The sequence below is a fragment of the Podarcis gaigeae genome (assembly GCF_964106915.1).
Source record: "Podarcis gaigeae genome assembly, chromosome: 13".
Lineage (NCBI taxonomy): Eukaryota > Metazoa > Chordata > Lepidosauria > Squamata > Lacertidae > Podarcis > Podarcis gaigeae.
Window position 1 is genome coordinate 26,614,993 of NC_139689.1, and position 25,490 is coordinate 26,640,482.

General features: G+C 41.8%; 5 protein-coding genes across 5 annotated transcripts in view; 3 read left to right on the top strand and 2 right to left on the bottom strand.

Moving 5' to 3' along the window:
* The window catches only part of LOC310830551 (olfactory receptor 6N1-like), a gene marked incomplete at its 3' end in the record, with an annotated part of 236,827 nt that overhangs the window by 80,635 nt on the left and 130,702 nt on the right, over window positions 1-25,490 (bottom strand). The window lies entirely within an intron of this gene.
* On the top strand, window positions 5,565-6,503 carry LOC310830836 (olfactory receptor 12D1-like; the record flags this gene model as incomplete). Its single annotated transcript, XM_083710673.1, has 1 exon — window positions 5,565-6,503. One exon carries the CDS (start codon window positions 5,565-5,567, stop codon window positions 6,501-6,503), a length of 939 nt encoding a protein of 312 aa, XP_083566799.1.
* LOC310830837 (olfactory receptor 12D2-like) lies at window positions 9,778-10,791 on the top strand (the record flags this gene model as incomplete). The annotated part of the gene is made up of 1 exon (XM_083710674.1): window positions 9,778-10,791. The coding sequence occupies one exon, from the start codon at window positions 9,778-9,780 to the stop codon at window positions 10,789-10,791; it is 1,014 nt and encodes a 337-aa protein (XP_083566800.1).
* On the top strand, window positions 14,835-15,773 carry LOC310829638 (olfactory receptor 12D1-like; the record flags this gene model as incomplete). The annotated part of the gene is made up of 1 exon (XM_083708351.1): window positions 14,835-15,773. The coding sequence occupies one exon, from the start codon at window positions 14,835-14,837 to the stop codon at window positions 15,771-15,773; it is 939 nt and encodes a 312-aa protein (XP_083564477.1).
* Window positions 20,342-21,271, bottom strand: LOC310829658 (olfactory receptor 5V1-like; the record flags this gene model as incomplete). The annotated part of the gene is made up of 1 exon (XM_083708378.1): window positions 20,342-21,271. One exon carries the CDS (start codon window positions 21,269-21,271, stop codon window positions 20,342-20,344), a length of 930 nt encoding a protein of 309 aa, XP_083564504.1.

The window sequence follows — 25,490 nt, forward strand, 5'->3', positions numbered from 1 at the left end:
CACGCACCTGACCATAACACGCACATATGTGATCTGATGGTGAATTTGGGGTGACTCAGTGCAAAAATCCTGAGGATCCATGTGGATCCGTGATTTGTAACCACGTTTTAAGTGGGGAGGGAAGGAAAAGCATTCAAGGGACAAGGAGCATGTGTGGTGTGTGGTGAAGGATGCTGCTAATAACGCAGGAGAGGGGTTTAAGGGGAGAAGGAACACGCGTGGGGTGTGTGGAGAAGGATGCTGCTAATAATGCAGGAGAGGCTCCTCTCCCGCTTTGCTCCTTTAAAACAAGCAGGCTCTGCTTCTCTCCCCCCTCCCCAGCTCAGCAGCTGCCAAAACGCTCACACTCACATTTAAAGATAATTAAAAGCAACGCGCTAAGACAAACAAAGGAAACCATGATAGTAACCACTCTGAGACAAATCAAGAAAAATTGCGACCAACACTCTCCCCCAACAAGCCCAGTGAGGTCAAAACACACGCACGCACGCAGAGAACCGGCCCTAAAGTCACAGGGGCACTGGAAGTCGCAGGGGCGCTGGGAGAGTGAATGGGAAGCAAGAGAAGAGAACGATCCCTCACACAGACACAGACACACAGAGTATCAATCCTAAAGTTACAGAGGCACTGGGAGAGCGCAGGGGCACTGGGAGAGTGAACGGGAAGCAAGAGAAGGAGAACGATCCCTCTCTCGCACACAGACACACAGAGTATCAATCCTAAAGTCGCAGGGGCGCTGGGAGAGTGAACCGGAGGCAGGAGGAGGAGAACAATAGCTCAAGCACACACACACACACAGCCCCTACAGTGGCTAATCCAAAATCGGACAGCAAAAAACTGTGGGCAGGGACAGAGAGCACGGGGTTGTTTTAAAGCAGCCAACTGGACAGGAGCCGCCTGTCCTCTCCCGCTCTGCTTCTCCCCCTCCTCCCCGCTGGGCTCGCTGACAGGAGCCGCTTACACCTGCTTTGCTGTTTCAAAGCAAGCCACAGACTGCTCACGACTGCAGCAGATTCCCCCGCCATCCATAGGCATTCGCTCCATAACACGCACAGACATTTCCCCTTACTTTCTAGGAGGAAAAAACTGTGTGTTATGGAGTGAAAATTAAGGTATGTTGGGAGCTGCCCACAGGCAACCCAGTAAGATGTGTGGGGTATAAATAGTAAAATTATCATTATGGAATGGGATGTCCCTATTTTCATTGGAGAAATTTTGGAGGGTATGCAAATAAAGGGTGGTATAAAATTTAATAAATGCAAATAAATAAACTGAGAAACTTTGTCTGAACCTTACATCACTTTTAAGAGCCTAACAGAACAATCATAGTATTTAACAAAAGCATGCTCCCAAAAATAGTCTTGATAACATTATAAACACATTTCCAGTTTATCTCAACACAAGTCCTCTATAACTTAATAACTCCACCACAACTTATTTGGTGGTTTTCAATCAAGTATTGAAGTTTCATACTGAGCTCACCAAAATTATGTGGATGGGAAGGCAAAAAGGAAATGAAAGTTGGGGTGAAATCTCCCTATTTGCAAAAGTATTATGAGAGACATGATAAAATCAACCAATATGATATATTCCTTTAGTTGTCAACAATACCCATTTGCTGCCTACAAAGAACAAACTGATGAGACTTTCCCAAACTAATAAATGGATACAGATCTGATATATAAAAAAGGCAACATGAAGAAACCAATGGGTAAAAAAGAAGAAGGATTCACTGTTACTGGCCTGAGAAGAACTACAAAAGAATTTCAAAGAATGGACTCCAGCATGAAATTTCATAGCTGGAATTCATCAGCAAGTTTGCTTAAACAAGCTCAAAATTTTCTCTCTCTAGACAATATCATATAAAACAAACAATTAACATACCATCTCAAAAGACCTTATTAATCATTTATGTTTTCAAAAACAAAGGAATTCTCATATGACATGAAAAATCTCTAAAGGTTTTGGTTTTTTCTCCTAAAGGGAGGTTGGTTTTTCTTTTCCAAAGGAGGGTAGATGTGATAAAATGAGCACTCTCAAAAGTATACAAAGAAGCTATATCTCTCCTCTGCTTTAATATGAGTGTGGGCAAACTGATGATAACATCTTACTCTGGTTCTGTGGATTTTAATCTATTTACAAGTTGAATATCTAGACTGAAAGAAGTATATAGTTTGGTAAGGTAAGAGCTGCAGCAGAAAGCAACTTTTTTTAAAAGATAACAAAAATGCATTCAGTATGTGGATCCCTTAACTACAGGGTTGCCATATTTCAAAAAGTTGAGCTGTTTTTAAACAAACTCCAAGATTATTGAGCTTTTTTTCTTTCTTTTTTTACAAAAACGCAAAAAACTCACAATTTTCAGTCAACTTGTCTAAGATCCAATATAAAGAGCCTGTTGGAAATGACCCTGGGACATCAATTCCACCTTTGAAATCCCGGTAATGAAATCCCAGGAAAATCCAGAAATAAGGTAAAGGTAAAGGGACCCCAGACCATTAGGTCCACTCGTGAACGACTCTGGGGTTGCGGCGCTCATCTCGCTTTATTGGCCAAGGGAGCTGGCGTACAGCTTCCAGGTCATGTGGTCAGCATGACTAAGCCACTTCAGCAAACCAGAGCAGCGCATGTAAGCGCCGTTTACCTTCCTGCTGGAGCGATACCTATTTATCTACTTGCACTTTGACGTGCTTTCAAACTGCTAGGTTGGCAGGAGCAGGGACTGAGCAATGGGAGCTCACCCCGTTGTGGGGATTCGAACCGCCAATCTTCTGATCGGCAAGCCCTAGGCTCTGTGGTTTAACCCACAGCACCACCCACATCCCATCTACTTAGCAAATTTCAGATACCTTCATACCTTATTCTCCCCTATGGGATGCATTACAGAAATAAAGGAATAAATGAGTTAAAAATTAGGAGTACAGTTCACACAGTGGAAAAAGTGGAATAGATGTGGGAAATGATACAAAGCATGATTTTTACAGTCTGCACATGTAAATCATGTCTCGTTTTCTGTCTCGTAGTAATACTGTTGTGCTAGTCTTCAATATTAACAATTGCTTCAGCAATTAACAATTGATCTTCAGCAATTAACAGTTTTAAACACTTGTCTCCATGTCAAGTAAAAATCTTTATCTGATTAAATGTTGCCTAGTGGGTAATCAGTTGGAGATGCAACTTGATGGAGCTGCACCAATATAGAATGAGTATACATAGCTATGGGCAGATCCGCACTATACATCTAAAGCACAAGTGGTGCACATTTAAAGCACAGGACTTCTCCCAAACAACCCTGGGAAGTGTAAGTTCTTAGGAGTGCTAGAAATGGTAGCTCTGAGATGGAGTAGCTCTGTTTATGGTTGCCAGAAGTCCCTGTTTCCCGGGGACAGTCCCCGGATTTACAAATCTGTCCACAGACAAAATCCATCCCCGGATTTCATTTAATGTCCCCAGATTTATATTTTAGGTGTTGTAGATTTATTAGCAGGGAATGAATGTTGTGTGATTGGTTCAACGGCACAAGACACATCATATGGGGACCACCGGCAAGGCAAAATGGCGGGCACCATGGCAGCGGGCAGCTCCTGAAGCCAGCCAGAGCCAACTGCACTACCAGGTTGGCTCCGGGCTGCTGAGACTGTCACTGCCACAGCCACTGCCAAGGGGGAACTGGAGACGCCTGGTGCATCAACTGGGGAAACCGCTGACACCTCCAACCCAAATTGAGCCTGGAGCGAGAGCACCTGGCCACCCGGCCGACTGCCCAGGAAAACCCCAGAGCTGATGCAGAGAGAAGGAGGAGAGGAGAAGGAGAAGGAAGGGAGAGAAAGAGGAAGGAGAAAAAAGAGGTGAGCCCCGACCTTGCTGCGCCACTGCTGCTGCTGAAGAGAAGTAGGAGAGCACTGGGAGGGCAAGGACACATGGCCAAGCCCAGGCCCAAGCTGAGCCTACTCCACAGCGGCTAGCACTCCAAGAGAGCAGGTAGGGGCCCAGAGGAAGGCCATGTGACAGAGGAGACCACAGAAGAGGACATATTACTTCTTTAAAATAATAATAATAATAATAATAATAATAATAATAATAATATAATTTTTTAAAATAAATGTTTTCTCTTTTCAAAAAAAAAAAGTGTCCCCGGATTCTTTGAAAAAAATCTGGTAACCTTACTATAGTTCCTACAATTTTTGGGGTGAATAATGTGTTTCAAATGTGTGCTGAACATGCTTTAGGTGTATAATATGGATCTTCCATAAATTTCACTATCTTTCATTTTCTTTGTTCCTTTGCATGCAACTGGGGCAATGAGTTTCCCATGTTTGCAGCTGTCCCATTGTACTGTAACTTTAAGTGCAGTTTGATGTTGAGCAACTTTGCAGCTAATAATGTTTAACTCAATGTCTTTTTTCTTGGGGGGAAAGTGACATCAAACTTCCCATAATGACACAGCTACAGGGGCCAGTTAAAGTTGCCAGTCTGAATCAACAAGAACAAACCTTTTTGTAGTTTATGCAACACTTGTTGTTTTTGTTATTTTCTACACATTTAACAAATGAAAGGAAGGGGGAACAAAAAGAAACATGGGACAAATCTGAAGAAGCCAGTTTGGTTGTTTGGTGAGCACTCTGGTGAGTTGAGTCTTTTAAAGGATGTGCATATGAAATGGAAGGAGGGGCATATAACCACAGACCAATGCAATAGATAGCCCAAGCCTATAAGTGTGATGTAAGGCAGGTTTACAAAGGTTGCTAAAACAATGACAAAGCAATGCAAAGTGGTTCCTTGGTTATGTTCAGAGCAAGAAAAAGAAGTGAGGGATATGTTTATTGCTTGGACAAGACAGTGAAGTGTTAACAGGTGATGGAGAGAAGGTGCAACCACTAATTTTTTTTGCTTTGCACTTCTCCCACAGCGGGAATGGTGTTCTACCTGGGAATAGCAAGAGAGAGAAAGAGAGTGTGTGTAGGATAGAAGAGACTCTAACAAACTCATTTCATACAAAATGTGATCTGATTATTCAATATGTCACTAACTGTGTTTCTCTAATTCAGGGGCGGCCAATGCAGTACCCTCCAGAAGATGCTATTTCTCACTCAATTCCTGAACAAACTGGCTAGAGCTAGTGGCAGTTGGAGTCCAACAACATCTTGAGGGCACCACTTTGACTATCCCTACGCTAATGAAAATTCATCACTCTTTCAGGAATGACAGAGTGAGATAAATATTGCATCAGATGTATTCCACCCTGCATTCAGCACTCTACTTAGCATCACGAAGATGGAAGGAATGATGGAGATTATTTAATCCAACACTCTGGACTTCTGCTGAAATACTACATACTTTGAAAATAATCTTCATGCCTTTCTATCTCATATTGTTTTCCTTAAAATTAATTTAAAAACTGACCAGGGAAAGAAGCCTTGTCAAATTGCTTTCATGGCTTCAGTCCCAACACTACAATCCATTGTCTTTCAATTCATTCATCACTACAGTACATTCTCTTCTAATTCCATTCTAAAACCACTGGCCTATTTCCCCCCATTTTTATTTTTTTTATCTGCACAGAGATGGGGAATCAGACAGAGGTCTACGAGTTCATTCTCTTGGGTATAGCAAATGACCACAGACAGCAACACATGCTTTTCACAGTCTTCCTGCTGCTCTATGTGGCCTGCTTGCTAGGAAATGGGGCCATTTTGGCAGTAGTCCTGGTTGAGCAACGCCTTCACACTCCCATGTATTTTTTCCTTGGAAATCTCTCTTGCCTTGATATATGTTGCTCCACAGTTACTGTACCCAAAATGCTGAATGGCTTCCTAAAGAGGCACAACACTATCTCCTTTATTGGTTGCCTGACTCAACTGCACTTCTTCCACTTCCTAGGCAGCAGTGAAGGCATGCTTCTGGGAGTCATGGCATATGACCGCTATGTGGCCATATGCAACCCTCTGCGTTACACCATCATCATGAATAAATGGGCTTGCCTTGCACTAGCTGTGGCTACCTGGGCCGCAGGCTTCTTTCATGCCCTAATGCACACAGTAGTCACTTCCCGGCTGTGGTTCTGTGGCCCCAATCTTATCCAGCACTTTTTCTGTGACATCAAGCCCCTGCTAGAATTGGCTTGCAGTAGCACGGCCCTCAACATGACCCTCCTCAATGTTGTCACAAGTTGCATTGCTCTAGGTTCCTTCTTTCTCACTCTCCTTTCTTATCTCTATATCATCTCCTTCCTCTTCTTCAAAGTCCAGTCATGGCAGAGCCGTTGGAAGGCCTTCTCAACCTGTGCTTCTCACCTAACGGTGGTAGCACTTTTGTATGTTCCAGTTATTTTCAACTACATGCTTGCCTCTACTGGTGAATCTTCTGAAAGGGAAATGAGCATCACTCTGTTGTACAGTGTGGTCACACCTGTTTTAAACCCCTTGATCTACACTTTGAGGAATCAAGAGGTAAAATCTGCTCTGAGGAAAATATTATGCAGAAAAATTATCTTTCAAACATAGGAAGCTGGCTTATACAGAATTGGATCATTGCTCTATTTGACTAACTGATGATGGCTCTCCAGGGTGTAAGACAGGGTCCTCTCCTAGTCTTACCTGGAGATGCTGAGGAATAAATCAAAGATGGTAGCCTGAGCCATATTTTCGAACTTTGAGCCATGCCATGTAACTTACCCACAAAACAGTTTCTAATGAACTGTTAGAAAGGAGGCAATGCTGTGGTGTCCCCAAACAGGTTTGCACAAATCAGAGGTCTTGTTTAGACATGACGGTGTCTACCTGTCAGCTGCAGGGAATAATGCCTGGAGGCTTAAAGGCCTGGTTGAAAATGTGATTGGTTTGATGACAAGCCAAAAGTGCTTGGCTCATGTGGCAGTTTAGGCATTTCTTGGCCTTAATCTTGGTGGAGGGCAGGCTGTAATCCTCTGCTTGTTCCACCAAAGGAAAGAGGTATCCCATTAAAGGGATCCAGGAAGATGCCTAGGAGGGGGCTATGGTCATTGAAACCCTTAAGGTGGTTCTCTTGTGGGGGTGACCCATTTTGATGTATGTTGTAGGTCCTCCTGGTCTCAGGGGCAAACCCCTTTGGAAATACTTCCAGCAGCCAGGCTGGATGTTAATGGTTATACCCAATGCTACACCAAACCTATTACATTTGCAATGAATAAAAGTTGTGGGCTTTTTTGACCCCAAAATGTAAATGTTGTGTCTTGACTGGTTCTTTTCCCAAATCAGGAATCATTGCATGTGGTGGGGCCTGGGCACACAACTTCTAAAGAGAGGAGAGAATGGTGTTAAGATGGACTATCTACTAAAAAATGTGAGCCTTTTAAAAAATTGTTGAACGAGCAAACATTGATGATGTTAAAAATAATCTTGGTCATTAAAAACAACGTAGCAGAATATATGGATTGCATAATTTTTGTATTCTCAAAAGCACACTTTGTATTATCGAAAGCACAAATTGTTTATTTTCTCATAAATAAAGAGCATTGTGAACTCAATTCCCACATGAGCAATCAAGAGGCACTAAATTAATGAATGTAGCTAATTTACCCAACGGCGGCCAACAATCTTAACAAGCTGGGCACATGTTGCATACTAAAATTGTGTGGGTTCACACAGCAATCAGAGTGTTGTTGTTGTTGCTTTGTCTCCTTTAAATACTGTACTTCCTTCATACCACTTAATGCAGTCTCAAGTTCAATGGACAAGCGGACTTATCAAAGTAGGTGCTGTCTGCAGCTTAAAAGAATGCACTATATAGCTATCTGTTAATCAAGAAATGTATGCTCATCCCATTATTTACTCGAAGGATGAAAGTATACAAGTTTGTGCTGACAGTCTGCATTTGTGGAAATCTACAGCTGATAAACCTGACTAAAGCACACAATAGAAAAATGAAATTTTAATTATGATAACACAGAGGAAAGGGTTTTATCCAGGTTACTCATTTCAGGAAATTATACTTTGTAGTCACTTTAGGTTCCATATAAGTTGCATTAATTTTTTTTGCGAATCTATTTTCAAGGAGGAAGTGCCCTTCCATTGCATGCCTGATGTTTTCCTAAGGTTCTGTTACATATGTAGGGTGACTGGGAAATTAGTAGTTATATTTTAGACATTAGTTAAAGGAATTCTATATGTGTTTCTAAAGTCTTTAAAAGTTGTTACACACCTTTGTTCTGGGTCTTCCTTGCAAGGAGGGAGAGAACTCTGTTGCAACAGAAAAGAAAAATCTCCATTGCTTTCCAACTCCACTGAGGCACAGAGTCACACAAGGGAGCCAACAAAGGCAAAACAAAACTGCTATAGAGTGGGGTCTATGTGACTGGGCAGACCAGGCTTATTGCTTGGAGGCTCAGAGCTTCAATGGCTCTAGAGCCATGGTTCTCAACATGGGGCACATGCCCCGCAAGGGTGATTTTTAAGGGTGGCAATTTGAGAATGAATTAGACCAAGTTAATAGGAGTTCACTTTTTGAATAATAAGAATTATATGTCACCGGGGTGGGGGGGGGGAATCAGGATTTTCGAGAGGCTTAGGTGGCTTAGGTGGCTTAGGTGGATCATGACCAAAAAAAGTTGGGAACCACTGCCCTAGAGGCTTCACCCAGGGCAAAATTCCTGGCTAAACCCCTTCATTTCACCACTGCTGTAGTTATTTATGGAATCAGATACTAAAATGTTAGTGTCTTATAGAATCAAAGACTTGGAAGAGACTCTGAGGATCATCTAATCTAATCCCTGCAATGCTATTCCTGTGTGATGGACAATGAAATATTCATATCTCAGTGTCTGTTTCTGTGGGTAACAGAAACAAGGACAAAACAATGCTTTTGTTGGATTATGAAGTCTTTAATACTGAAACTGAGTTATAATCAATGTCTGGAGTTAATTTCCCAGTATTAATGTTGCTAGAGGCAGAATAACTTCTGCTGTGCTTCAGATGTGCTTTTTAAGCAGAGACTCATTGAGAATTTTGCAGCAAAGCCTGCATGTATAACATACAGTTAATACCTTACTTGAGCTGCAAAAGAGACATTATTATTATTATTATTATTATTATTATTATTATTATTATTATTATGCCACCCATCTGACTGGGTTGCCCCAGTCACTCTGGGTGTCTTCCAACAAAATATTAAAAACACAATAAAACATTAAACATTAAAAACTTCCCTATACATTAGAGCACTCTCCAACATTTTGCATTTCTGTAATTACCATGTAGAAGTTCTAGATGTTATTTACACAAACTCAAAAATGTATCTTTAATGCAAGTTAATGATGTTTTGGATAGTTGTACTTCATTATTCTTTAGAAAGCTTACAGCATTTTTCATTAACAGCTTCCTGCTGGTTTTCTCTCATACAGAGTCTGGCTAGATTCTATTTTTAAGAGACTTAACCATTTTGGCTATGGGTTTTGTCCACTGTTTTCCTCCACCCCATTTTCTGGGAATTGTAGGTGGAAAAAGTGGAGCTGCACTGAGGTTCTGCTTGTGACCTGGAAATAGACATCTGGCCTACCACTGTGAGAACAGGATGCTCGGATAAATGTTCTCGTGAGTAAAGGCTCAGGAAGAGTGTCCCATGAGCTTCTCTGCACGTTTAAAAAGTCTGTAGATTTTACAAGTCATTCATCCGTATGATATGACTAGGAATCTCAAAAGTGATGAAAATGGTTGAAGGAAAAGAAAATCACAAGGGGGTTTAGAATTAGTTTTATCTGCTTATGTCTGTATGGATTTCTGGTACGGGTGATGGACGTGAATAATGCTCTACAGTGATCTCACCTACCTTTCTTCCTCCCTTGTAGTGACAAAGAACCAAACAGAGGTGAGAGAATTCATCTTGATGGGCCTGACCAATCTCTGGCAGCTTCAGTGTACACTCTTTGCCATCTTCCTGATGATGTATTTGGCCAGCCTACTGGGGAATGCAGCTATTGTGCTTGTTGCAATAGTTGAACCAAAGCTGCACACTCCCATGTACTTTTTTCTTGGAAACCTTTCCTGCCTTGACATCTTCTTTTCCACAGTCACTGTTCCAAAGATGCTAGCTGGTTTTCTGTTGCCAGTCCAAACCATTTCCTTTGCTGGCTGCATGGCCCAGCTCCACTTTTTCCATTTCTTGGGCAGCAGTGAAGCCATTCTTCTTGGAGTAATGGCATTTGATCGCTATGTAGCAATATGCAACCCCTTGCGTTACACCATCATAATGCGCAGGCAGGTCTGCCAACTCTTGGCAGCAGCCACTTGGTTCGCTGGCTTTTTTCATGCCCTAATGCATGCAGTGGCAACTGCCCGTCTGCACTTCTGTGGGCCAAACCACATTGAACACTTTTTATGTGACATCAAACCTTTGCTGAAACTGGCCTGTGGCAGCACCCACCTCAACCTCATGCTCCTCAACACTGTAGCTAGTTCCGTTGCCATGGGACCTTTCATTGCCACACTCCTCTCCTATTTCTATATTATCACATTTCTTCTATTCAAAGTGCAATCCCGAAGTGGTCGACAGAAAGCCTTCTCCACCTGCGGATCCCATTTGATGGTGGTTGGATTGATGTACGTTCCAGTGTTGTTTAACTACATGCTGCCCTCTGTGGAGAATGCTTCACAAAGAGAAATGATGGTGACCCTCATATACAGTGCAGTTACCCCAGTTTTGAACCCACTTATTTATACACTGAGGAACCAGGAAGTCAAAACTGCTGTGTTAAAGATTTTCGACAGAATATTTCAGTTTCCACTGAAAGGAAAAAATCAAAAAAGACTTTGTGAATAATACTACAGTAGGACAAGCATACGCTAAAATGGAAACTCAAAATGCTACGGTAATACAAGAAGAATAACAAAAAAAATGGGTTTTACAATGCAGGACATCATTGCAGGTCTCTGATATCAGCTAAAATCTTTTGTTTAAACATAGATGATATAAGCCACCACTCCTAAGAAACCATATGAACATCATGGTTTCTTAGCTTTCTTTGAAAGTTCTGTTGATGTGTTTCCTAAGTGAAATCTCCAAATGTACTTTTATCTCTGGTTGTGAAAGGCAATGGACCATTAACTTATCAAAGCACTTAAAAAATTAGATGCTGTGTCCTCATTCATGTCAATTTAAACCTGGGTGGAGAACCTATTGGGTTCTGGAGCCCAAAATTAACAGGTGGGTGGGAAATCTGCTCATCAGTCACATGATGGATGTGTGCTTTACTCTTCCCATCACTAAAAATCCCTTCTGCAGGGTTCCCAAGCTTTCACTCACTTGGGAATCACAGTGTGAGAGGTGTTTCCTGCCCTTTGCTTCCTGCCCTGCTCAGGTGATGGAGAGAGGAGAAATAAGGCTGTACTTAGAAGGATTGGTTGCATGCAGGAGAAGCCCCTCTCACTGTTGATGCCAGCATAAAAGGGGGATACTTGCATCCACAGCTAAGCCAGAATTGATCTCTACCCTCCCACTCACAAGCTGATGTCACTTGTGACATCATCTGATTGATACGTGGATGTGGTTTGGGGAAATCACGGCATCTGCCAAATTGGACATCCTTGCTTTAAGGCATAGTTTATACACTTCCATTACCTATTACCAATCAAGTGATTGAGAGTGGAGTGGAGAAATTAACCAGTATTTTACCAAGAATCCCTGCCACAGGCAATGCCTGCAAAAAGTTGGGGCTGCTTTCCTGGGTTATTCCCAGTACGAAACAGGCATGCAATTAGTATTTTACTAGAAGCGCCAACCCACCAGCTGACATCACTTGTGACATCAGCTGATTGATAAGTAAGCATGATTTGCAGAAATGGCATACGGACCAAATTTGAACCCCCGGTGGACCATGATTGGCCTGTGTGGTGGAGGTTCCCTACATTACAACATAGCTGAAATTGTGGATACTTCACTCCTTCCTGTTTGTGTTGTTGCTAAGAGCTAAGCCATTCCTTGTTTCATCAGAACCTGGGCCCAATGGCACTAGATGTCCAAAACTGACTTTGGTTCCAGGATCTTTTTTTAAAAAAAAAACATTTTATTCAAAATTAAAACAAAACATATTATCCAAAAACATATCATCCTTATCCCCCCCCCCATTCCTCCCCTCCCCAGGTTCCAGGATCTTGATAATAAAATCCATATTACGGTCAACGATTTCTCATCCAAGCACCTTACCTCAGTTAAAACAGCATAATAGAATGATCGTATGTTTTAATGAAATCAATTTCCAACAATATTCTGGATAGCGTTAAAAAAGCCTTTCAAGTTTACCTTTACACAGCTCTACCTATCAATTGGTGATTTGTTGGTGTTCACTCATGTGAGTGAAAAGCAGCATAGAAATATAATAAATGGAACAAAAATGAAATGATCCTAGTTGGCTGAAAGGGCTCCAATAGAAAATTATTGCTTGTTCTAAGTGTTACTTAATACCACCATGTCAACCATTTTCTCAATACATTGAACTCAAAGTTATTACAGAAGAGGTTGGTAGAGATTTGTGTGTGAGTGAAATGAGAGGGAATGAAAAAATCTGCACTGTGTAGGAGTGGAAATAATGGTGCATTATAACAGACCCTTTACTCTGAAATGTGAGTCTTTTAAAAATTATTGAAACAACCAGATATAATGATGCTACAGCAGTAAAAAAAAAGCCATTAAATAAAACTTGTTACAATTAACCAATGTCACATATTATTTTATTCTCAAAAGCGTAAACTGCACAATCAGAAGCAGCAATGGTTTATTTCCTTAAAACCAATATGCTTTTGCATTCAGTTCCCATCTGAACAATCAAGAGTCCCCAACTTGATTGTTGTAGTTGTTTTCCCCAATGACAGCAAAAATCTTTAATTGGCTGGGTACATGTTCCATATTAGGGTTTAGGCTTATAAAGCCATGTGGGGTTCAAACAGCCACCAGAGTGTATATTTTCCTGTCACCTTTAAATACATATGGCTCCCTTCATACCTCTTACAGCATTCAAAACTTCAATTTACCTCTAGTCTTATCTAATGGGCTCATCAAGGTAGGAGCTGCCTGCAGCATGATCAAACAGAATATTTAGCACAATGTGTGTCAAGCAAGGTTGCAACCCATTTTCCAAATATTTTTGTCATTGTTTTGGCCCTCCAACCCCTTTTGCAATGCAAATAAGGTGGCTTATCTAGAATGTCTGGATTTCATGGGTGTGCACTAGCTACAATAATTCATTGTATGTGAAGCATACATAGGCCACAAGATTCACCTTGTATCTGTATCAGTGTCAGGGATGAGCAAATATCTCAATTTTTTTAACCTCTCAGTGTCTTGCTAAATGCAAGATGGTTCTTTTAAAATTAGATTCAGAAGCAATACAAATCCAAGTGGGTGAGAAGATTACAGATTTTATTCCAAGCAGCAAGCAAAATATACATTACCAAGAAAGCACTTCAATCTGCCACTGAGAAGCCCTGAAGAAGTGGCCAAGTGACCCCCAGGTAGCCTTTGATGCACAGCTCTGTGGCCAATAGACTGTGCCAAACTTCTGACTTCTATGCCCCAAAACTAGATATTTTATAGACCTGTAGCCTGTTAGGGCTTATACAGGCTCAGCTACAAGACAAAAAGCCAGGCCATACATCAAAGGCTTTTACTGACCAGGATAGAGAACAATAAAACACAGATAACCAGAGCCAGGAAGGGATAATCAGAGACAGGAAGAGTTGACCATGCCAGATCACCAATCTCAAAATCACAATAATTATTCTAGAATAATTATCCCATACACTCAGTTTCTCATCTTTTCAGTCTTAAATTTGGTTATTCACATTTCCACATCAAGTTTGTGATTTTTTTAAAAAAGAAAAGTCCTCATGAAAATTCAGCATCATTTTAACACAAATGTCTCCCATTTTTTCTAATAGGATACATTTTGGTATGTTGATGCTCACAAATAGATGAATGTATATACACACTATGCCTGCACGTGCATGTACCGAATATCAATCTTTGTACAAATTACAAGGCTATAGTTGCACCATTTAGATACGGGTTAATTTTGGAAGAAGCTTGTGTTTGCTCCTCATGTTCTTTTGAAAGTATGAATTCTGTTGATAGACTCTGATGCTACAAGGCAGGTTCCTGGTATTTGTTAGGCACACACACCATGTCAGCTGCTGGGAGTTGTACTCTGCTGCCACCTGATGCACGTATGAAAACCTTCATACTTTTAAGGAATAGAAAACAAAAGGGTCAAAAAGCTGCATCACCACTGGATACAGGGATACTATTTTTAACAAACATATTCCAATATCAAGAGAAGAACATTTTTGTTAGTGTCTTGAATCCATGTTGGTTGCAGACAGCTTCTCTAACCAATTTCCACATTGATGATGTAATCAACTGTTTTGAAATCTACAAAGCTACAGTATGAGTGGGCACTAGTCACGATGGCCATTTTCTACCTCCCTTGTCAGAGGCAGTGTGTCTCTGAATACCATTTTCTAGAAATTGCAGGTGGATAGAGTGCACTCAGGTTCAGCTTTTGATGTGGCCATGAACAAGTAATAGGCTACTTGAGAAAGGTACTACTCTCATAAGTAGTTATAATATTTTTTTTATTATTAAGAAATACCTAAACAGAATGAAGGTGGGTTTAGTGTTAAATAGAAATGCTCTTTGTCATCTTTATCATTTATGTACATGTTAACAGTCTTTCACCATTCTTACAATTCCACTGAGCAATTTTATACACTTCTTTCTGAACAATTTTCTTATATACTATAGGTAATGGATATTACTTACACTCTACAGTGACCTCCTCTCATCTTATTATTCTCTGCTGACTTTTAGTGATGGAGAATCAAACAGAGGTGACAGAATTCATCTTAATGGGCCTGACCAATGTCTGGGAGCTTCAGTGTATACTCTTTGCCGTCTTCCTGATGATGTATTTGGTCAGCCTAGTGGGGAATGCAGCTATCTTGCTCGTCACAATAGCTGAACCAAAGCTTCACACTCCCATGTACTTTTTTCTTGGAAACCTTTCCTGCCTTGACATTTTCTATTCCACCACCACAGTTCCAAAGATGCTGGCCGGTTTTCTATCAGAGACACAAAAAATTCCCTTTGGTGGCTGTATGGCTCAGCTCCACTTCTTCTATTTCCTGGGCAGCAGTGAAGGCATTCTTCTCGGTGTCATGGCATTTGATCGCTATGTTGCAATATGCAACCCCTTGCGTTACACCATCATAATGCGCAAGCAGGTCTCCCAACTCATGGCAGCAGCCACATGGTCCGCTGGCTTTTTTCATGCCCTGATGCATACAATGGCAACTGCCCGTCTCCCCTTCTGTGGGCCAAACCGCATTGAACACTTTTTATGTGATATCAAACCTTTGCTGAAACTGGCCTGCGGTAGCACCTACCTCAGCCTGATGCTCCTCAACACAGTAACCAGTTGTGTTGCTATGGGTCCTTTTATTGCCATACTCCTCTCTTACTTCTACATTATCACTTTTCTTCTCTTCAAAGTGCAGTCCCAAAGTGGTCGACAAAAAGCCTTCTCCACCTGTGGATCCCATCTGACGGTGGTTAGTTTGCTCTATGTGCCTGTCCTGTTTAACTACATGCTCCCCTCTGTGGGTAATGCTTCTCAAAGGGACATGATGGTGACCCTCATATACAGTGCACTCACCCCACTTTTAAACCCACTTATTTATACTCTGAGGAACCAGGAAGTCAAAGCTGCCTTGCTAAAGATTCTGGGGAAAAAATATTTTATTTTTCACTGAAAGGAAATGATCAAAGATGGGTTTTTTTCCAATGGTAGTACTCTTAGACATGTAACCACAAGAGCAGGAACTCACACTGTAGCAGAACCGCAAGAGAAAGACAATTGGGTTTTACTTTGTGGTAAATCATTACAGGTCTCTGATAGTGGATGAATTTTTTTTGTTTAAATTTGTAAGCCACAACTCCTGAGAAATTTTATGGGTGTTGTGGTTCTTCAGCTTGCTTCTAAAGGACTTCTGATGTGTTTTCTCAGTAAAATCTCCAAATATGCATATTACATTCTACATCTTATGTAATCAATAAGCACTCTATTTATCAAAGGACCCGAAAATAAATTGCTGTGGCCTCATTCGTATATCATTGGATAAACTCTCCCTTTTTTTCTTGAGCACAAATGCCAATTTTAAGGGAGTGATGGAAATCCTCCTGTTGATCATATTACAGCATTATGATATCACATAAAAGATGACTGAAGAAGAAGAAGAAGAGTTTGGATTTGATATCCCGCCTTTCACTCCCTTTAAGGAGTCTCAAAGCGGCTAACATTCTCCTTTCCCTTCCTCCCCCACAACAAACACTCTGTGAGGTGAGTGGGGCTGAGAGACTTCAACGAAGTGTGACTGGCCCAAGGTCACCCAGCAGCTGCATGTGGAGGAGCGGAGACGCGAACCCGGTTCCCCAGATTACGTGACTACCGCTCTTAACCACTACACCACACTGACTGGGTTGCCTTGTAAACATCTCTTGCACAGGGTTTTCTAGCTCCTGGCACTTTGTGGTAGGATGCTTGGGGACGGCAGTAACAAGCTTGATGCTTTGGGGAAATCTGAGGATAGGGTGAGGAAAGCATCCTTTATCCTGCATTTTACAAACATTGGCTGCATGGGACACAGGACCCAATCACAACTGATGCCTGCAAAATAATAATAATAATAATAATAATAATAATAATAATAATAATAATAATAATAATGCAGAGATTTGTCTTGGCTGAACACATGTGTCCCAAGCAGGGAACAGGGATGCACATGCAATAAAGAACTAAATTTTATCCTCCCATCAGTTGACATCACTTACAACATCAGCTGATTGATAGGTGGATGCAGTTTCAGGAAATTGCCTTGCAGACCAGAATGGAACCTCCTTGCTTTGAAACATAGTTAAATCTGCCTGGACACTGAGATTATAATCTGAGGCCCTTCTTCATGTGCCTGTTCCATAAGAAGTCTGGAGGGTGGCAATATGTGAACTGGTCTTTTCTACAATGGCTCCCCATTTATGGAATGGTCTGCTCAAGGAGGTTTTGCTAGTGCCTTCATTACACACCTTTTGGCACCAGGTCAAAATGTGCTGGGGCAGCGGGTTGGGGAGGGGGTTTTGGTTTGTTTTTGTGTATTTTTTTGTGCATGCTTCATTTTTTCCTGATTGTGCTGCTGCCAGGAGCACATACATTTCCTTGCTTCAGATTCCATATGAACCTGGGTCTCAATAAACCCAAACCAGTAAACCAATGACAAACATTGATTGCAACTTGTGTGTCAGGACTGGAGTCAGTAGTAGGTCAGCAGTGAAACAATAAATCACCCGAGGTCAGTGAAGTTAACTCTTTTATTCAAGGAAACAAACCACAGATCCGGCCCAGTGGTCTCAGCAACTCGTTCTACGAGGTATTGCCCCGATGAAGTAGTTGCAAGGGCTGAAGATTCTCACCTTCCCAGTGCTGCCTAGAACTCCTCCTCTCCAGGGTCTTTCCCCTGCAGTCTCAGGCTGTGTCTGCACACAACCACCCTCTGCTCTGCCCCTTTCATTTCTCAGCATGTTCTAGGAGACCAGGGAAAGGGTAGCTGGTTGCAGCAGGAGGGGGAGACCCGCTGACCTCTTCAGCAGCCTGCCTCTCTATCTCTTGGCTAGGGACATCCCATTCCATAATGATATTTTTACTGTTTATACACCACACATCTTACTGGCTTGCCCCAGCCACTCAGGGCAGCTTCCAACATATATAAAAACATAATAAAGCATTAAACTGTTTTAAAAAAATAACTTCCCTATACAAGATTGCTTTCAGGTGGCTTGGAGGTCAGATAACTCCATACCCTCCAACATTTCTCCAGGGGACACTTGGAGGGTCTGCTCTTCTGCTTCTGACACCTCCTTCTCTCAGTCTGCTGCTTCTCCCTCTGACTACTCATTGTCATCTTACCACAAATTCCTCGGCTCTGAGCCTTCATCCTCTGGGGGTTCCGTAGAGGGTTCCTCAGCTGGTACCTCCCATCACTCTTCTGAATCCAGCTTGTCCATGACACTGTGGTTTGTTTGGAGAGGGGGAAATGACCACCCCAGGTTTGGGTGTAACAGTAAGTTATGGGTGGGGAACCACAGCACCACCACCCTGTTCTCTCTGTCTGGCTTTAAGACTAAAAGGCCACACCCCTCATTGACCTTTCTTTGCCCCCTTTGCCACACGTAAGAATGAGTTCTTATGTGTGTCTTGCTGTGTCTTGCACAGTGAGCAGCAAGCCCTTCAGGGGGTGGGGCAGCAATGTCACTCCCTCTCAGGGATGACACCCAGAGCAGGCCGCACACACCACACACCATTTTCTCCACTGGTGTTTGGGGGCATTCTTCCTGCACTTTCTCTTTCCTGCTAATATATTGTCTCTGATTTTTCCAGCAGCTGCTTGATTTGCAGCTTTTAAAACATGATAACCAGGTCTTTTTCTCAGCTGGAACTCACTGGAACTCAGTTCTGGCACCTCTCAGATGAATTCCATTGCCATTCTAAGAGAACAAGGGAGGTGTTCATGGTGAATTTCAGCACCTATTTTTCTAGAAAAATAGCACCAGTGATAACATTTATCTCTGGATTCAATCATTTTGCATGCCAACTCTTGGAAAATGTGATAAAAATACACCTTGAAGTGCATGTACAAAAAGCACAGATTGAGTTTATGTTGCTGAACTTCATCATGATCCATGACTTTAATGTATGACATTTTTTATCCCTATCCCACTAGGGAAATAATGAACAAAGTCATGTCAAGATTCCACCCACCCACTGCCCCTCAACTATTTAGGAAGAACCAGACATAGTACAGTTTATGGGTCAAATAAGGCTACAACTTTATTGGTTAAAGATGTAAGAGGTCTGGCATAGGTATTGGGCGTAAACCCCAACTTCTGGCCTGCCTACCAGTAGTGAAGCTCTGGGTTAACCTGACAGTGCAGGGTCCTAGGACTTATATAAAATAGGAGGGCCCCTGTGGGGACCGTCATCTTGAGGAGTGATGTGGCCCAACCCCCACCCCTCCACCCCTTGGGCATATGAACTCCCCATGTACAGAAGCAACTCATCTCAGATCCCTTTAGCAGGATTCCTTTTCACTTGAAGGGGTAGGCAGAGACTACAACCTCCTCTCCATCCAAGACTAAGGTTTACCCAATGCCTAAGTCACCTAATTTGTGACCATTGCTATTTGGTAGGCAAAACCAACAGACAGGAGCCAATTGGCCTGGTGGACAAATCCCTGCCTGGCCCTGAATATGGCAACCAACAGAGTCCATAGCTTGGTCAAATTACCCAAGACAAACCTTTTCACAATGGGAGGGTGGGTGATCCAATGAAGAACTGAGCACTAGAGCCAGAGCAGGCTGCTTTAAATGCCCCAACAGTAGACTCAAAAGAAGACTTCATGCTCCATTTGGTCCACCTCCTGAGTCAGCCCTACCTCCCAACCTACCTGCCATTGACCACTTTGTAGGCAGGCCTGGATCTAAGTGAAACCATTAAGATCTATTCTTCACAGAATACTTGTTAATAAAGTTTCAGTTTTGTATCCATTGTGTCTCACCTTTAAGGTGTTCCCAGTTCAAGAAATAAGTGGTCATAAGACCCCTGCAACAAGAGTAGTTGCTGTTGGATTATAGTAAACACTGCCAGATACAGAGAACCTCTGAATTCATAGTCTCTGACATATCTGACTTGTCTAAGTTTAAATCACCCAGACCTAGTCACATTCTCTTGTTCCCATCTTTACTGAGGGAGTTTGCTACATGGTATAGAATCATCCTAATTAAAAAGAAAATGAAACTGAAGCATTTCTAATTAAAAAGAAAGGCATCTGAAGGCTTTCTAGTTATAGCATGTGGTTAAGATGGATTTTCACATATCCACCAATTTGTCACATATGTTTTAATAATAAAAGGAAATCGTGTTAAATTAACTGTGATAATTCATTGTGATGCACAGTCTTCGCTGTTTAACCATTCCTCTTGACAAATCTGATCTCCCTCCCACCCCCAGCAGCTCCAGTGTTTGTTGCAACATTATTTAGCATGCTTTTACTAGTGAAATTTCCCATATTAAACAGGTTTTAATGAGAATTTCAGTGTGGGGATACAGTTACCCAAAAGACATATATAGAAAATGTGTGTTGTTTAGCTCCAAGGCAATGAGAGATTTACATTAAGAGTGATGGTGTGGCACTATGTAGAATACCCCTAGTATTTCTGATATCAGGCTAGAAGAAATCTGTTCTAATTCTTCAATTCTGAGTTGAGGATTACCTTAGTTTCTGTCTAGCCTCACAAACTTCTTGAATGCCTCTTTGACCTCCTTGTTCCTTAGACTATAGATAAGGGGGTTGAGAATAGGAGTGATCACTGTGTACAATACTGCTACAATTTTGTCCATGTCAAGGTACATGGATGGAGGTCTAACATAAGTGTAAATGACTGAACTGTAGAAAAGTGTCACCACCATCAAATGAGAGGAGCATGTGGAGAAAGCCTTTTTCTTCCCTTGCACTGATTGGATCTTCAGGATAGAGGAAACAATGTAGATGTAAGAGACTAGAGTCATCAGAAAGCAACCAAAGCCCAAAAAGAGGTCTGTCACCAACATTAGATACTGGTTGAAGGTTGTGTCTGTGCAGGAGAGCTGAAGCAGTGGTGGTAGCTCGCAAAAGAAGTGGTTGATAGTACTGGGTCCACAGAAGGACAAGCGGAGGACAGAGAGAACATGAACATTGGCAAGTAGGATACCAAGCACCCATGTCCCAATCACTAAGTAGCTGCAGACTTTCTGGCTCATGATGATGGTGTAGCGCAAAGGTTGGCAGATGGCTACATAGCGGTCAAAAGCCATCACAGCCAACAACAGCAGTTCAGTGGCCAGGAAGATGACAAAGAAATAAGCCTGTGTTAAGCAGCATTGGAAGGAGATGGTCTTTTTCTCATCCATTAAATTCAACAGCATCTGGGGAATGATTGCAGTGATGGTGCAAATGTCCAGGAGGGAGAGGTTGACCAGGAAAAAGTACATAGGAGTGTGAAGTGTGTGACAGACCCTGATCAATGTGATGATAGAAATGTTGCCCACCAGAGCTCCTGCATAGGCAGATACAAAGGCCACAAAGAGGGGAAATTGTGCTTGGGAGAAGCCAGAGAAGCCCAGTAAGATGAATTCTGTCACAGAAGTTTGATTGTTACCTTCCATTCCTGCATATCCTTTGGATCATACTGAGAGAATTAATTTTAACTGGAAAGGTTTGCCAATCAGATTTGTTTCTTTTTAAGAAAGAAGAGCACCTGGCAATGTTAGAAGTCTTCTCCTCTGAGGTACTGCAAAGAAGGAAGACCGTTAAGCTGATTCAACCGCAGTTCATTCCTGCTCATCTCTACTAAGAAATTAACCTCCACTGAGTTCAACTGGAAAAATCCCACAGCTGAGCATATATAGGATCGTAGCCTTGGCCATTCATCAAGCCTCTGGGAGGAGCATGCAATACCATAGCTCCTCAGCCAATTAGTTTGGAGTAAATGATCACAAACAAGAGTTTCAAATAACTGCAAAGCAAATAATTATTAGATTAAGTGTGGTGAAGAATTCGAGTGGCATCATGCGATTCACAATTTATGATTACTGTTATGTATTTTGTGAGTCATTCATCTCCATTTCCTCCTTCTTAGTGGGTAAAGAAAATGGAGGGGAGAGTACCTTATGCAAGTATTGATAACTATGGCTGTTTACTTTTATTCCTGTCCCCTTGATCCACTACTCTTTAGTATTACCCATTGCGCTCTCTCTCTCTCTCTCTCTCTCTCATCACACACACTAGTCTAGAACTCCAAAGGTACATGACAGAGTATCTAGCAATCCACATACAGTGGTACCTCGGGTTACATACGCTTCAGGTTACATACGCTTCAGGTTACAGACTCCTCTAACCCAGAAATAGTGCTTCAGGTTAAGAACTTTGCTTCAGGATGAGAACAGAAATCGGGCTCCGGCAGCGCAGCAGCAGCAGAAGGCCCCATTAGCTAAAGTGGTGCTTCAGGTTAAGAACAGTTTCAGGTTAAGTACGGACCTCCGGAACGAATTAAGTACTTAACCCAAGGTACCACTGTATTGTCTGCGCTTGCATGGCACCATGGAACATGCAAGCAAAAGCAGGCAATGTGTGGTGATTGACAGGCAGGTGGCCCCACATACCTGTCAAACTTTGCCCATGGATATGAGGTGGGGGGGATAAGGATTCAGCCTACTGCTTAGATCTGGTTCCCCATTCCTTTTCCACTTTGCAGTCTTTTGCACTTTGGCAGCTATACACTGCATAATTACCATTCTCCACTTAAGGGGCAGAAATGCTCCTTTGAAATGAAATGCATGTATTTTAATGTAGAAACAAATCACAGTATAAAGAGACTCAGCCAGATGGGTAGGGTATACATAAATTATTATTATTATTATTATTATTATTATTATTATTATTATTATTAGGTGTTTTTAAACTATTTCTTTGGCAGACCATCTCCTTTTGTGCTACTTTAGATGTACCCAAACATGTATTGTAGTTGCTTGTGGGTTGTTATTTTTTCCCCATAATGCTAGTTTTTGTAAGTTCTAGCCACTCTCCAGAGTCTTGCAACATCTAGATAGTTTCATGCATTGCTCCAGTTGCCCTTTTGTCCCTGCTAAAGAGTAAGTTGGATCATCTTTAGAACGGTCCTGGTTGTGGGCAGGCCCCCAACCCGGATCATCACCCCAGCCTGGCCAATCATTTTGAGTGGGGTGGTCGTGGGGAGTTTAAAAGCAGCAGAGCAACGTGTTCTGAGCCCGCCCACCCTGTAATTTTATGGGTTCTCTGGCCTTGCTTTGGACTTTGGTTGGTCACCTGACTTGGGACGGGGGCCAGGTAGGAATTTTTCCATTGGGCAAACTGGAACTGGCCACTTGGTTTTTGCCTACCTCTTAGCAGTCATCACAACTTTGTAAGGTTTGGTGGTTAGGCATTGGCTCATTGATTTGTGAGGGAGGGGAGGTCGGCCATCGCCTGCCCCTCCATTGGCCAAGAGTATTCCTTTAAAGGATTCCAATGTCTGGATCCTGTCCGAAGTCCGCTTGAGGGGCTAGGGCTTTGTAAGGTTTACCCTTATTGACTTCCTGCAAAGGGGGCAGGAGTCTGATATAGTCTAAGCCAATGCCTAAGCCAATACCACTCACATTTCTATAATTCAATAAAGTTGTGGCCTAAAATTTTGCCAATAACCTTAAACTAAAATTCTGTGTCTGTATTGCCACACAATAACCAAGCCTCAGAAACATACCATTGCACCCTATAATCTGTGGCGTGGTCTCTCTTTATCCAAAGTTAGTTCTACTCAGAACAGACGCAATGAAATTAATGGACACAACTAACTTACATTCATTTATTTCAGTGAGTCTAGTCTACACTGTAAATTGCTTTAACTTTTTTTAAAAAAATCTTTTCAAATTCTTTGAGATTTCTTTTACTGTAAGTGGTAGAAAAATACTATGCAGCATGCAAATACCTGACTGCATTGCCAATATTAATTCATATCCCCCACTTACCTTAGTTGCAGTCATGGTTTCCACTTGATGTCTACCCCAGTGTTGTTTATGATGCACTTACATGGCGGTGCTGCACAGTTTCTTAATGGTCTTGTTGAGTTTATTTCAAAGTCGGTGCACTTAGAACAAGCACCCCCACAAAAAAAGCACCAAAATTTATTGTTGGTTCACCACTCCTGATATGAAAGAGCAGCAGTCTGTTATTACTTGGCCTTTAATATATCCTCAAATCCTATTCACAAACATGGGCTGGACCAGTTTGACTGCACACATGGGTAAAAGGAGATGCACAAATCATTAATTCAAGTGTGTTTTCTAACTATGTAATCATTACATCCCTTCCAAAATATCACAGATGAAAACAGGAATGCTCTTGGGTACTAATAATGTGTCTCCCTTGAGATGACTGCCTGCATCCATCCTATCTGGCTACATATGGGTTGAGGGGACTGCTCCTCAGCAATAACCAACAGAGCTCCTAAACTCTTGATATGTGACCAGGATAAGTCTTAATGGCTTGGGCACTCATTGTGAGCAATTGGCTACTTTCGGGTCCTAATCTGCATTGACACTATAGTAGATGCAAATGTTAAAGTCCCCTCCTCATATGAACCCACAAATTTTGGCTCTTGCATACTTCTGCATCTGAAGGCCATCCCTCTATCATTTATGCACACATTCTATGTCCCAATCAATATGTGTAGTGGTTTGGGAGGTCCTGCATTTGTGCCATACTCTCAGGAAAGAGAAATTGTGAAGAGGACTGGCAAAGTAATTTCTTCCTATGACGATTTTGCCAGGGCCAGGCTCCATACTCTTAAATGGAGAACATGATTGCTCTAGACACTATTATCACAGCAGAAATCACATAGCGTGGAAAACGGCAATATGTACTTTCATGTCATATAACTGATGTTGTTGTTTAGTCGATTAGTCGTGTCTGACTCTTCGTGACCCCATGGACCAGAGCACGCCAAGCACTCCTGTCTTCCACTGCCTCCCGCAGTTTGGTCAAACTCATGCTGGTAGCTTCAAGAACACTGTCCAACCATCTCCTTCTCTGTTGTCCCCCTCTCCTTGTGCCCTCAATCTTTCCCAACATCAGGGTCTTTTCCATGGAGTCTTCTCTTCTCATGAGGTGGCCAAAGTATTGGAGCCTCAGCTTCACGATCTGTCCTTCTATATTAAATTTTCAGCGGCACTGAAATTTCTTAGTTTTGTTTTTTTTTTTAGAATTCCCACACAACAGTAGTGCTAAATATTTTTCTTTATCTTTCATGTTTTAGTTCAATGTTATACATTGCTTGCAAACGAAGAATTAAAAGTTTTGATATCCACTCTCTGTCCAACATTTTCTCCCTTAATGTATTTCTCATTGATGTTTGGTCACATATTTTTAATAAGGGTCAAGCTGGGCCATATATATTAGCAGTTTCATTAATGCTCACTTTCTTGCTTTCCTTGTGTGTTTGGTATTTTACTTTTGTTGTATTTCAGCACACTACAAATTCAATCTCCTACAGGGATATATTAACAGCTTGCTTCTAATTGCTGAACAAAGAAAGCTCTGCAAATTCTGTGGATACACTAAGGCCTTATTATTCTAACTTGACTCCTCTGAACCCCTGGGTATTCTGTGGTTAACTCTTTTGTGTTTTCTTTATTATTAATCCTAACTTTGTCAATTGATACTCCCTCCAGTTACTATTTTAGACTTAAGCATCAACTCGATATGTGTCCTGTATACATAATCAAAGCCTGTAATTGAATTATATTGAAAATCAACATTGTCCTTTTCATAAACTATTAAAGCTTCACTTTTGGGACCAGAGAGCAATTTGGT